Source organism: Malurus melanocephalus, unplaced genomic scaffold, assembly GCF_030028575.1.
Source record: "Malurus melanocephalus ecotype Western Australia unplaced genomic scaffold, MMel_1.1 scaffold_22, whole genome shotgun sequence".
In the NCBI taxonomy this organism is placed as follows: domain Eukaryota; kingdom Metazoa; phylum Chordata; class Aves; order Passeriformes; family Maluridae; genus Malurus; species Malurus melanocephalus.
The window spans coordinates 3,776,514-3,790,368 of record NW_026623254.1 but is presented as its reverse complement, the minus strand read 5'-3'; the positions used below and the strand labels follow the sequence as shown (position 1 = coordinate 3,790,368).

General features: G+C 48.2%; 1 protein-coding gene across 1 annotated transcript; it reads left to right on the top strand.

The window, feature by feature from the left end:
• The first annotated feature begins 10,011 nt into the window (after nucleotides 1-10,011).
• Nucleotides 10,012-13,721, top strand: LOC130589006 (zinc finger protein 501-like). The gene is made up of 2 exons (XM_057390097.1): nucleotides 10,012-10,191; nucleotides 11,431-13,721. Exon 2 carries the CDS (start codon nucleotides 11,445-11,447, stop codon nucleotides 12,876-12,878), a length of 1,434 nt encoding a protein of 477 aa, XP_057246080.1. The 5' UTR covers nucleotides 10,012-10,191; nucleotides 11,431-11,444; the 3' UTR covers nucleotides 12,879-13,721.
• The last annotated feature ends 134 nt before the right edge of the window (nucleotides 13,722-13,855 follow it).

Genomic DNA, 13,855 nt, shown 5'->3' with positions numbered 1-13,855 from the left:
TCCTTGGGAATTTAAAGAGGTTCCATTACCCAACATACCTGTGAACTCCACAGACTTATGGATCAGTTCCAAGTGAGTGAAGTAATTAATGCCTCACTAAGCTATATATGACATGATTAAATATTTTTAGGAGTAAGAGGCTAAGTGTTAGTTCAGCCATTCAGCTTGTTATGAGTTCAGATTTAGAATATCATGTGTAATCTTAAATATCATTCACAGAATTCTTGATGTGAAGTGCTTTTAGGGTAGTCCTTGTAGCAGCTAGGAYATTAAGTTTAATCTTGCAGCTGTAATAATACCTACATTTCAAATAATTGTGTTAATATCAGCTGTTGCAGAGATAAATGAGTAGGGCTGTTTTGAGATAAAGATTTATCTAAACCAATGCTTGAGATACTGCCTCCCTATCAAGGGAGAGGTATGGTTCAGTGTTAGCCTGGACCTGTGGCTTCAGTCTCCAGGAAAGTGCAGCCTCCATCAGCATGAGGGGCAGAGAAGGGAGTTTGAAATTTCCTGATAGTTCTGGAGTCAAAGAGAATGTAAAGAAGAAAATATTGCTTTTTTCAAGGGAGCAGGGAGAGCAGGTCTGAGCAAGTTAGGCACAGACACATTCTTGCCCTGCTATTACACTCTTATTATGGATTTGGTTTATTATAGCTGCTGGAAACAAAGAGCCAATATTAGGTTTGAAAACATGACTTTTACAAGATAAAGGGACCCAGGAATATAATACACATAAATATGAGAAAAGGGAAAAGGYTTGCTCTCAGAAATGTGGAATAAATTTGCAGGGGCACTGGTAAAAGATGCGGGATTATAAAAAGGCATTAGGGCTGTCACTGCAGAGGAGTCAGGGAATTACACAGCAAGCTCACATTACCAATTCAAACTGGGGCTTGCTGTAAAAAAACAGCCTGGTCTTCAGAGGTAACAGAATAGCAGTGCAAGTGCATTGAAATGTGATATTCTTTGGAGAATTCAGCAGGCTCATATGGGTATAGAAAAATGTAAATGGTAAGCATAAGCTGTGTACATGTTGCAGCTTCATAAAAACTCAGAGATAAAGACAGTTGTGAAATGAGCTATTCGAAATACCAGCCTAGAAAAGAATAGAACTCATGCTGATAGATCAGGACACATTACAGCCATGGTATGAAGTGTAGATATATTTATACTTTGCTTTTCTGCCAGGGACTCCATTGCACTGTTGGATCATTGTTTGCCTTTCCCTGTGGTTGTGCTGTRGGGAATCCAGCATTAGAGCACATCCCAACGCCCACCATATCTGCATTTGCCAGGCACAGAAACACAGAAGGGGGCTGAGTAATGAGCYGTGCTTCAAAGAACAGAATTTCCAGTTATTTTCAAGGGCTGCCACAGAAATTCCACAGTGTAACATCCACACCCACATATCCTCTACTGAAAAAAATGAAATTAAGATAACTTTTTTTAATTTTAAAAAGCTACTTGGTCTAAAAGGTATTCTTCTGCTGAGCTTTTAAAACAGCCAGTCTCCCTTTAGTTTAAGAAGTGGTTGAGAACCCAACTTATTAATGCAGAACTAATCTGGGTGCTTATAWATACAGCTGAAGATGTGCAAGAGTTCTACCATTTCATGGGGAACAAGGARACAAATCCTGCATGCACAAATAAGACTTTGTGGTCTCCCAGAACTCTGCCTGCCAGGGAGATTGCTTCTTTCTCCTTCAGAGTACAAATGCCCGAAGGATAAGCTTTGGGAGGAAAAGAAGAATATGGAGATGAAGCCTGGGGAAGCATCTGAAAAGACTCTTTTCTGCAATCAATCAGAGATGGGCAGGAGCTCCTGAAAGACATTTTGCATGCTGTTAGAGCAGCTAACAGCAGAAAAAAAAATATGTAAGAGGGAGTTGTAATATATGCTATTGTGAAGAAGARCAGTGAGCACAAGCCTAAGAGGATCAGACTAGAGACAAACTGGGGCAGAGAGACCTGCTCTGGTACCTTTACTTGCCTATTGTGTAATACAATTTTATTGACTTTCTCTGCCATATAGCCTACTTAAAACCTGCCTCYCATGGAACACAAAAACTACTGAAATGGCATTTTGAACCTTTATGGTTGGATGCCTTTGGCCTGGCTATTTTCTGTTTAGTTTGGGGGCTTTTTGTTTAGGGTAGTTTTGTTTGTTTTTTAGAACTGTGGTTCAAATGTTTGAAGAGCARCTAGAAGTAGCTTGGCAAATGTTTGCAACCTGCATGTTCCTGTTTGTGTTAATGTCACTAATGSTTCTCTAGCCACAGCTGGGGGCTCTGCAGCTGGCACAGAGCTCCTGTGCCTCACCAGAGCTCCTGCCCTACCAGGAGGAGGACAACTCCACAGCTCTCAAGTGTCTGGATTCATGATCAACTATAAACCCCGTTTAAATTTAGCTTGACTTTGCTGTCTCACCTTTGGCTGTGACTGTTTTTCATTGCACCTATTTTCATGAGATGTAGAGCATCTCATGCAGAGGTGCTGCTCAGGAAAGAAACGGTGAATCTTTCTGGATATGAGGGCAGCAGGAATTTGACGGGGACTCTCATTGTCAGAAAATGCAATGCCAGGTAYGCTCTGAACCTGCTGAGACTTCAGCATCTTATTTCATGTTGGAGAACATCTGCAAACCAAAGAAACTATGCTTATGTCACAGATGTGAATATCCAAAAGAAAGATTTTCTTTTTCCTTCTTCCCTACTGCCCTCTTAATACTCTTCTACAACACCTTTAGAGGACTTAGAAGATGCACCTGTGTGTGCCATATTCTTCCTACAAACTGCTTGCTGACTGCTTGCAACAGGCCACGGGAGTGACTAGGTGGACCTTGAGTTTGAGATTTGACCTCACATGTTTTCATCCTTATCCTAAAATGAAARAAGACAAAAATAAATTTGCTGCAAAATGAAAGAAGGCAAAAAAAAWGTTGCAGTACTGTGTTCTTCAGCATGGAGACCTTTTACTCTGTATTTCAGAATGTTTTGAGTACTTGTTGTCTTCTAACATTTCCTGCAAATAAACCAGTTTCTATTTGCTTCTGTCACGTAACTCCCGGTTTTCTGAAAATCCCTCAAGTAACCCACCTGTAATTACAAARTCAGCTCTTGTTTGTTTTGAAAGGCTGTGCCTAATGGGAAAACAACTAATTAACATCTCCAGCCAGCTGTAGCCAACTTTAGCCACAAAACTGTTCCTTTCAGAGGGAGCTGGAATAACTGACTCAACTTTAATCAGCTTTGAAAAAACTTAAATAGTTGTTACAGAATATTGGCCAAAAAAAAAAAAATTGAATGGGACTGGGAATTGTTGATTCTGGCTTCATCTTTGAGTTTTCAGAGTTATTTCAGGTATTCCTTTTTAATTTTTKTTTTKKTTTKKTTTKKTTTTGTTTTTGTTTTTTGTTTTTTCATGTCTAAATTAACAAAGAAGAGTTTTTAAAAGACTGCTAGATTAACTCTGAGATTAAAAACAAAATGAAGGTGAGGACTTGTATTGTGAGACTGTGAAATGCAGTCTGATGAAACTGAACTGGAGGTTTTTGTACAGTCACAAAGAAGCAAAGCAAGGCTTGTTAACCTTTTTTCCTCTATTCCAGTTTCCTTTTCATTTAAATTGAAATGTCTATYGTTTCCTATATTTTTTCATTGCTACGTAGTGTAATACAGTTGCTGTTACTATTAACCTTCAGGCAGACAGAAAATCRGTGAAGGTTGATGAGTGATACACTTTTATCTGGAACTAATAGCCTTTGCCCTCAGTTACAGAAAAAATATGGTAAGACTTGATTTGTGCTAGAGATAGTGGGACTGAGAGATAGTATGGCTCAGAAAAGCCATGTTCTGTTGTCTGAAAGTGAATTCTGCTTCTTTTGGCCACAGGTGACTTTCAGAGCAAAGAAAGGAGTTACAGAAAACAGAGATAATTAAGCCCCTATAAAAGCTCAATGTTCAATAAATGGCATTTTGGGAAAGCACAACGGTAGCTGCTCTTGAATCCCCAGTGAGAAAAATCTCCAYCAGGTGCGACAAGCTGTTACCTGTGCAGGGGATGGAATAGCAGAAAACTGATAAAGGTACTGTGAACCTGCTTTGTTGGGCTGCACTCTGTTGGGAACTGTGGTTACTATCTCCCAAGATCAGACTTCTGCAGCAGCTGGAGAACTGAGAAATCGGTTGCCCCTGAAAAATCAAAACATTTTTCCTCAGATGGAYGTGGGGAGGGCGTGGTGAATCTTTTTTTCCACAGTTCTTCTCAAAAGCCCATCAAAAATATTTCAGTCATCGCTACATACCTCAGCCCCTTATTTACTGCAGTATCTCATCCAAAGGGAAGAGCCATTCCTGCATTCACTTCGGGGAAGAAGGACCTGGCTGTGCATGAGCAGCACCTGGAGGCTGTACTGCAATACGTGAATTTTGTCTGGGATGGATGGATGGATGGATGGATGGATGGATGGATGGATGGATGGATGGATGGATGGATGGATGGATCCTTTCATGTGGCATAGGCTGTACATGCATGTGCCCTGGGATGTATTATGCTGTACGGGAACAGTGCTGACCGGAGTCTCAGACAACCTGCAGGAGCAGTAGCACAGTGAAGCCTCCAGTCACCTGTAGGGAAGTGGCCCCATGGAAGAAAACGCCATCCTGTCACCCAGAGTTGGTGACAGAAAGCAGCTCTAGGCTTCAGCAGGGCTGCTCCCTCCCTGCCAGGGCCKACAGGCTCGGCAGAACCCAGCCAGCGCCGGGGATCGGCGGCAAGGGCTGCTGGAAGCCCAGGCCGGGTGTTTCCCTGGTTTCTGTGTCTGGTTATTGACTGCCGTGTCTGTGCAGGTGTGAGCTGCGACCCGGAGCCCACGATGCTCCCGTCTCCGGAGAGCCCCGGTACCCGGGCCCCGCCGCCTCCTGGCCAGGCCCAGCGGTGAGGGCGGGGAGGGCGGTGAGGGGCAGCGACCCCCGGGCCCACGGGGGCGGATCCGCGCTGCCCCTCGGCCCAGCGGGTCCCTCCCTGCCGGGGGCGGCTCCGCTCAGCCCCCTCCCCATCCCGTCCGCATCGCCATCGCCATCACCATCGCTGTCACCACCGGCGGCGCTGGGGCCGCTCCCGGCGCGCTCTCGGGTGGATGTGCGAGCCGGAGCAGCGGAGAGCACCACCCGCCGGCCCTCGCCCCGCCACCGCCGCCGCCGCGCACATGGCCCCGCTCCCCGTAAGTCCGTAACAAAAGCGGGGCGGCGCCGGGCGAGCTAACGGGCTGGGAACACCGCCACAGTGCTGGGGAGCGGGGAAAGGAGCGGCGCGGAACCGGGCGGGCGCTCCCCGGGGCCCGCTGGGGTCCGGCCGCCGGGCAGGTGCGGGAACCGTGCGGGAGCGGCTGTCCCGGCGGGAGGATGGCCCAGGGACGCCATTCCGAGTGGGAAAGCTCCAGCGATCGGCCCCCGTGGGCTGCCACCCAAGCCCCGAGGGCGGGGATGTGGGGATGGCGAGCAAGGCTGCTGCCAGAAGTGCCCCCGCTGCTGGGCTGGGAGATCTGCCATTGCCCAGGCAGCTGGAGGCGGACACAAGCCCTGGTGCCTCAGACAGGGATCCGGCAGATTTGGGCACTTTCCAGGGAGAAGAGAACGAGCTGGTGTGCCRGAGGGAGGCCAGGGCAGAGTGCTCTCTGTTAGGGATCCCACCCGCTAGGGCCTGTTCCAGGGCATGCACATTTCCATGTGTGACCTGCCTTCGGCCTGGGGAAAGATTACACTTTTAAGGACAATGGAGGATCTGTGATTTTGAGATCTTCCTTCTGCGGACTTCTTTCAGTGGATAGAAACAGAGCCCATAATTCACTCAGCTGTGTCTRTGTCCATTAGCAGAGTAAAGAGACCCAACATCCCATACCGTCTCCCCAGGGAYGTTGCTTGGTGTGGTGCATCATCGAGAGAGCTGCCTTTGGCYCCTCTCTCCTCACAGTCCCCAGTGGAATAGATTACAAGAAAGCCTGCAGAAGGTGAATAGAGGATTCTCACTCCGGTGCTGGTTCTCCTGAAAGCCAAAGCCATTGGAGCTTAGACTGAGGTAGCACCATCTTCTTCTGAGTGGAGATTCAGAGAACCAGAGCTGGTTCTCAGAGAGTTCCCACTCTGCTTTTAGCAGCAAGTGCAGACTCCAGATGGCTTCATATAGTTTTACTTAACAGGCATGTTCCGTGTTTAGAAAAGAAACAGCATTGCAGCCAAAGTTCCTATAAATCAGACTCTCTGATTTTTTTGTGAGACAAGAGGAGGTTCTTAATATTACCCTGTGTGTTTTATAACAATATTTCAGAATAGATGTCAACCATGTGCAAACCYCAGCACAAAGAGAATGCTGGACCAGCAGTTCCCTTGCAGGATAAGGTCTTCCTGCACTTGTAGACCTTTGTGTTTCTATACATAGGTTTACATATGTACATATATTTACAAATATATTTCTAGAGAAGATTCTTCTCTTACTGCTTTTGAGCAGGAGCACCTGCATTTAATGAAGAAAAGCCAACATTCTCCCATGACACAACAAACCCCATCACAATAATGAGCAAACAGTTATTTTAGGAGACAATAGTATCTTTTCAATACACTTACTTCCAAGAGGAAGTACATTTACTTCCAAGAGGATACCATCTTTTTCTCAGAATCCTGAGCAATAGCATTTCCTATGGCTGTTTCCCCGTGCACTTGGAAGAGATGGCTTTTCCCCTGTGTTTGCCACACGGTTGAACTGTATCAGTTGKTTGGTGGCCGGGACACGTTTGCATTGTTCAGGGCTATCAGCAGGCTCGTGGCAGCTTTCTGCAACTCGTCCTCCCTCACTGGGCTCCCAAGGGACATCAACAACTTCAGTGTCTTCAGTGAGGTCTGCACCTGGCTGTCCAGTATCCTCAGGAGGAGATCCTCGATGTCACTGTTGGGCAGCTGTTCTTGCTGCTCGTCACTGGCTCTCACCTCTGCGTCTTGTGGAGCAGAAGGATTTGGTTGTGTGTTTGTGGGTAAGGGGGTGGGGGTCACAGGTGCCTCTGTGCCAGGTGTGGAGCCAGTTGTGGGAGGCGTGGGAGGGACTGAGCTGCTGGATGGCGTGGCATCACCACTCGTGGTGGTGGCGTTGGCGTGTGCTTGGCTGCGCTGACTGGCTCCGCTCTGTTCCGGGCACTCCGTCCTCTGTGGAGGAGAAAACATTGCTCTGGARGGGCTTAGGAGCAGGCACCTAGGCACAGTCCTGTTCTGTGCATTTAGCTCTCACTGCACAATCTCATCTTTCCCAGTGTCTACAGAGATGAGCCCAAGAAAGTGAAATAAACCTTCTTATCTTTTCCTTGTCACCTCTCCCCATAAGTCTCTCTTGGGACTCTCAGATGCYTTTACTCTCCTCTTCTAATCCCATTTTCTCCTGGAGAGACCTAGATTGTCTCAGCTTGGTTGGGAGTGAGAACTGGAGGAGACTCCTAAGGTCCTCAAAAATTCATTTTCTTGAAGAATACCTTCTGCAGAGTCTCCTTTTTGGCAAGTGGCTGCAAGTGCCATCTGTGTGAGCTAATCAGCTTGGCGTGAGTGCCCCTGGAAGGTGGGTTGCCCATGGATCTTTTGTATCTTCCCTGTCTCTGAATCTTCTGTTTTCCCACTTTTGCATTTTCAGGGTTCTCCCTTGTGCCTGTTACTTGCCATCCCTCAGAGCATTCCATAGTCTTCAGGAAATAGCTAAATAACTCACCTTAAGGAAATAATTTTTCATAACACAGCGATGAAGAGAAAAGATGCAGAAGTTGTGGAATGAAGGATTTCCTGGCATTTCGGAGCATACGGGCCCTAGAAAGAGGCAAATAAAGATGCAGACCCAGTGATAAACTCCAGTGCTGGCATCCCCCTCAGCAGTAACCTCACTGTTGAGTAATATCCCTTCATGAAAACCCCTGTGTCATTTGGGAACCTGTGAGAAACTCCACTGCTTCTTGATCATCCTTGTGTCCTAAGGGATGAGAGGAGGCTGATCCTGGGACACGTGTGGATGCAATCCAGTGTGAGAAAGGATGCCCATAAGCGATGGCTTCTCCTCACTGCAGGATTGCTACCCACCTCTCTCCCCCACCCCATCTCCTGTGTGCTTCCTCTCCCAGTGACCAGGGCCRTGCAGGACCCCTGTCCAGCTGCCTGCCCTTGGGACTCATGGCTGGCTTTACCTGAAGGGATGAGTCCGTGGTTCTCGTACTCATCCAGTCTCTGGACCAGTGCGTTCTTGCAGCCGTACATCTCGCGAAGGTGGCAGGCAGTGCTGGCTTGGATGGTGATCCTCAGGAACTTGAAGAACTGGTGGTATTCCTGGTCGGAGAGTGGTGTTCCCGGCTGCTGTGCCTTCGTGCCCTGAGGGCCGGCTATGCAGCCCCAACCAAAGAGCACTGGTGGGAAATAAGGAACAGGAAATCAGAGGGAGGGGGAAATGCAAACCACGACACTTTCAGAAGGGCTGAATCCAGATCTCTGTTGCCTTTTCTGGGTGCAGGATCCAGCACATGGGAAATGCRTTAACAAGCCAGAGATGGAAGTTCCAGACCCGTGGAAAACCTGCTTCGCCCATGTTGAAAGGARTGTAGTATTTTGGTGACAGTGCATRKCTGAGGGACCTTCATCAAAGCTCTSRAGATTCAAATSKTGAACTGGGAGAAGTGTCTTGGAAGTCATGGCTGAAGCTGGCAGTTGCTCTGCTTTCAGGGCTGGAGCAAGTAGACTGTTTCCTTTCRAGGTTTTTAGTCTCTGCAAACCCTCTTCCTCTGGCCAAATAGGGCTTTAAGCAGGGTCCTCTCTCAGACCTCTTTCTCCTGCTTCCCCTGTTGCTTTGCTGGGCCAAGTCTTCCCTGTTAGCTTTGTGGGTTAACTCCAGATCTTTGCCTTAGAGCTTGTGTCTGGTTTAATGCACCCAGCTGTCCCTGTCATGGCATCTCCAGTCTCCACCTCTGCTCCACCTCTGATCCAGCTCTGACWCCTGCTTGGCTCCTAGGTCACTCTGTGGCCCTCCTCAATGAATGAAATACCAGCTCCAATGGTGAAAATTGCCAAAATTATATGCCCTGGGATCTTTGCAACTGAAGCATTGGGAGGGTGCTCCCATCCCTTCCTTTTTCTCCAAACTGCCCAAGTTGAGGAGCARTGGGGAAGGTGCAGAGCAGCTGGGTCTGCTGCCCTTCCTCTCAGCTGAGTTTGGAGGAGAGACATTTCCTACTCACCAGACAAAGCCAGATAAGCCCACGAGACCATCGTGGCACTGGGAGTGGTGCCTGCGACAGTCGGGGCCCACCTGTGCTGCTGGAGGTGTCACCTCTGCTATTTTGTCGCTGATGTCACAGACGCCTGTGTTCTGAACACTCCATGCTCCGCTGCTCCCGCTTCCTCCCTGCTGCACCCTGTCCCTGCTGCGCCCCCATCCTGCTGCCTGCCCCCAAGGCAGTGTTTATGCATAAACAGGTGTGTGTGGCTCCTTTTTTCTGCTCCCTGTAAAATCTGTCTGGAAGGAGGCAGTCAAGTAGCCTTTTTCTTTTGGAGCACAGTACAGGAAATTCTGCCTTTGGACTGGTGCTGTTGGTAATGTGTGAGCAGATCAAAATCTTGTCTCTTGCCAAGATCTGTGCACACTTGGTTGATTCACTGAGACTGGAACCAMAAGGCACTAAACAGGGTTCCAGACCATGGCAGAAAACACTAGGAGGAAAGGTGATGGAGAGAAAATGGATTGAGGAATCAATTTTTTCTTACACAAAACTCGTCAGGAGGCAGTTTTGGTCTGGAAGTGCAGCAGGAGGAACATCCAGACCCCTGTGAGAAGGCAGCATGCTGTCAGGCAGCTGTGGGTGATACCTRAGCTGGCCCTGGTTATKGGAGCTGGACAGTGGTGTCACAGCRAGCATGGCAGGACAGACCKTYACKCATRTTTCTGGGCATMATTTTCCTATGGTCTAGGTTATTTTCAGCTCCTAAATACTTACCCTCCAGTGAACTCAATGTACAGCACTGCCACTATGACAGATATTTTATTATGTCTGTTTTCTTTCCTCAGATCAGGACCTGCAGTCCCCAGCTTGGCTCTAACCTTTTGATCAGGTGAGGAGAAGCAGCTTTTTGGCCAGAAGCAGCTAAACACAGAGCCAGCAGAGAGACTGCTTACAAGGTGAGAAATTGCATGGAGCATGTCTGGGAAGGGAAGAGCTGCATGCTGAAAATTTGATGTACGCCGTGCTGCACACTCCACACTCACCCTACCTCTTCTGCTCCCTCAGTAAACAGATTCTGCTTCCAGGAAAATCCATAGGCAGAGTATGGTAAAGATGAAACACAGTCTTAGGATGTCTACTAGGATGTCCTTTCAAAAAGACCCTGTCTCCAAAATGAAATAAATCTTGTGTCTTTTTCAGCAAATATACTCATAATGCTAAAAGACATAAACCAAAGCGTGTTTTTTTCTTCTTTTCATGCTGACAATATTGGTATTGTTTTATTGGTCAGTTTGCTGCTTTGAGGTGTATTTGAGTACCTTTGTACTGCAAATGTGTTTCAGCCTTGAGTGTTGTTAAACAAAACTTTGGGGATTGATATAACCTGTGCAGTGGTGTCTTCCAAACCTGCAGATGAGCTGAAACAAAACCTGAGGGGTTTAATCTGCTGCATCACCTCCTATTCCATGTAAGTGGATGATGTTCAGTCTGTAAGCAGTGCCATCCAGCTCATCTCTTACCTCATGCTCCAGCGTGCATTTCCAAGGTGTGTTCTCCAAATGAGTATAGCCAATGAAAAACCAGGAGCCTCCAATTGTTTCAGTCTAAAGGTTCATTTCCATACTTGATTAATAAAAGTTTAWYGTTCCACTCAGCTGTCTRTCTGTTCTGTAGATGAKATCTAGATACAATTTGCTGCAGAGYTTTCTTTGTAAGGAGRARGGCTGTGAMTGGAAAGAAGAAAGGAAATAGTCTGCTGAGAATGGGTGGGTGTTTCTGTGGTGTTGGTTGCTTGCTTCCTTGATCAAGCACGGGAATATTGGCTGAAGGGCAGTGGTTGACAGGCAGCAGGAGGAGAAGCAGCTGCAGGGGGATTGTTGAGGAAAGCAGTGATGATATTCCTCTAACCTTGCTAGGCACAGAAGCTTTGAGGGATGATGGATCTTGCTCTTCAGGGCGTAACTTGGGCAGAGGATCCCCTGTGCAGTCTGTGCCACAGTGGCCTTCCATCCTCGAGTTACATTCCCTCCCCACCCTCCTCGGTGTCCATGCCCTCACTGTGCCCTGAGAAGGTCCCAAGGTGCTGCCTCCTGTGCTGTCACTTGTGGCTGATTTGCAGTGGTCTCCCTGTCCAGATTTCTCCCTCAGAGAAGCAGTGACTTACTCATTGCCAGTTCCCCCTCTGTTCATTCCAGCAGGTGACAGKACCATGGGCGACACACAGAAGGGCAGCCTTCATCAGGAACTTCATCAGGAAAGTTCTGTGAGAGCTGAACTCCATCTGTTCCCCTCCAGGAAGCTCACAGGAGGTTCCCTCCAGGAAGCCGATCAAAGACAGGGCCACAAGCAGGAGCTGGAAATGGAAAGTGAGGTGGAGACATGTTTTCCAAAGAGACGGGGAGCAGTACCCCCTTACGGGATGGAAGTCTGGGAATGTGAGGACAGTGGCAGAGCCCACATCAATAAGGTTATTCTTGCTGGGGACAATCCAGACCCACCCGTGTGTGGGAATGGCACCATTTGGGTTCAGCAGGTGGGAGAAAAGACGTACGAGTGTCCCGAGTGTGGGAAGWGCTTCAGCCGGAGCTCATACCTGAGCCAACACCAGAGGATCCACCTGGCAGAGAAACCCTTCAGCTGCTCCGAATGTGGGAAGGGTTTCACACGTAATTCAGACCTAATCAAACACCAGCGGATCCACACRGGAGAGAAGCCCTACCAGTGCAGTGAGTGCGACAAGACCTTCAGCCAGAGGTCCAACGTGATCAGGCACCAGCGCACCCACACGGGAGAGAGACACTACCTGTGCAACGAGTGCGGGAAGAGCTTCAGCCAGAACTCGCATCTCATCGTCCACCAGCGAAGCCACAAGGGGGAGAAACCCTTCAATTGCCCCCGGTGCGAGAAAAGCTTCAGCGACCGTTCCTCCCTGATCATACATCGGAGGGTCCACACCGGAGAGAAGCCCCACAAGTGCCAGGAGTGCGGGAAGCGCTTCCGGGACAGCTCGGCCATCATTCGGCATCAGAGGATTCACACGGGAGAGAAACCCTACGAGTGCACGGAGTGCGGGAAGACCTTCCGGCAGAGCTCCTCGCTGGTGACCCACACGCGAACGCACACGGGCGAGAGGCCCTACAAGTGCCCCGTGTGTGGGAAGGGCTTCAGCCAGAGCTCGGCRCTCAGCACCCACCGCCGCACCCACRGCGGAAAGGCYSYGTCCGTGTGTCCTGGCGGGCTCCTGTCCAGCCCCTTCCAGTGCGCCGAGTGTGGCCGGAGGTGCGGTGACCGCTCCGCTCTGGCCAAGCACCAGAGCCTGCACGCCGAGGAGCGGCCCCACATCTGCGTGGAGTGCGGGGACAGCTTCCACCGCAGCTCAGCTCTCAGCGTGCACCTGAGGATCCACCGCAGCGAGAGGCCCTACAGGTGCGAGGAGTGCGGGAAAACGTTCCGGCACAGCTCGGCCCTCAGCGCCCACCTGAGGATCCACGCGGGAACCAAGCCCTACGAGTGTGCCGAGTGCGGGAAAACCTTTCGGAAAAGCTCGACGCTTAAAGTTCATTTGAAAATTCACACGGCCAAGAAACCTTATAAATGTCTGGTGGGTAGAAGAATGCTCACCTCCTGCTCAATTCTGCCATAACCCTGGAGCAGGAAAGTGTTTGGAGATACCTGAAAAAGGTGGGTGATGAAAACCACAGTGGGAAGAGATGGACTGGAGACACGGTATCTGATATTAGGGCTTTAATGCTTAACCCCAGAGGCACAAAAAACTTCAGGAGATCTGGAAACAGGGAGTTAGTCCCAAGAGCCAAGTGCTGGTGGTTTAGGAAGTGTGCCAAGAGCGTGAGGCGTGAGCACCAGCTTCAGGGTAAGTCAGGAAYTGAATGTATGGTAATAGTAACTGGGAGAATTGGCCTTGTAAAATACAGCTAAAGTGAAATTCAAAATAAAAAGTTCCAGGTTGGTTCTGACTCCAAACTTTGGCTTATTAGACACTGTAGTAGTCTTAGCAACTCTTGTTTTTATTACCTTCCCTTATTTTTCATGAATGTAGTAGGTTTACACAGTGTTTGACAAAGCATTTCCAGATCTTTCCAGAGTGAAACTTTGGAGCTGAACTTCAGTCTGTTTGTCTTTTCKTTCTATTTTCCAAATCTTACATGGGACAAAGAATTCCTACCTCATGATAGCAAGGTAACACAAAACTCTAATAGCGGTTCCCAGCAAACATGGATGCAGAAGTGTTTCCAGTTGAAAGGCAGTCTATTGCTTGTCTGTGGCAGCTGCTTTCAGATTTGTTGTTACTCATTTGAAACTCCTTCCAACTTGGGACACGAACAAAACACAGACAAAAATGTGGCTTTACATTATTTAACTCAAAAAGAAAGGATTTGTCCCCAGATGTCCTAGTCTGAACCTGCACATGGTGAGTTCTTACTGTCGGTTCAGAGACTGAGTGCAATTCTGTTGTTCTTTTTATGCCACTCTTCTTTAGGTCCCTGTTGTTTGCAGAATATTAAAATATAAAATTCAACGTATTTACACAAACCTCCTCTATACGGCAGTATTTTATTACACGCTTTGCGTTTCCATCCTAAATAAACCTTTTTTTTTTCC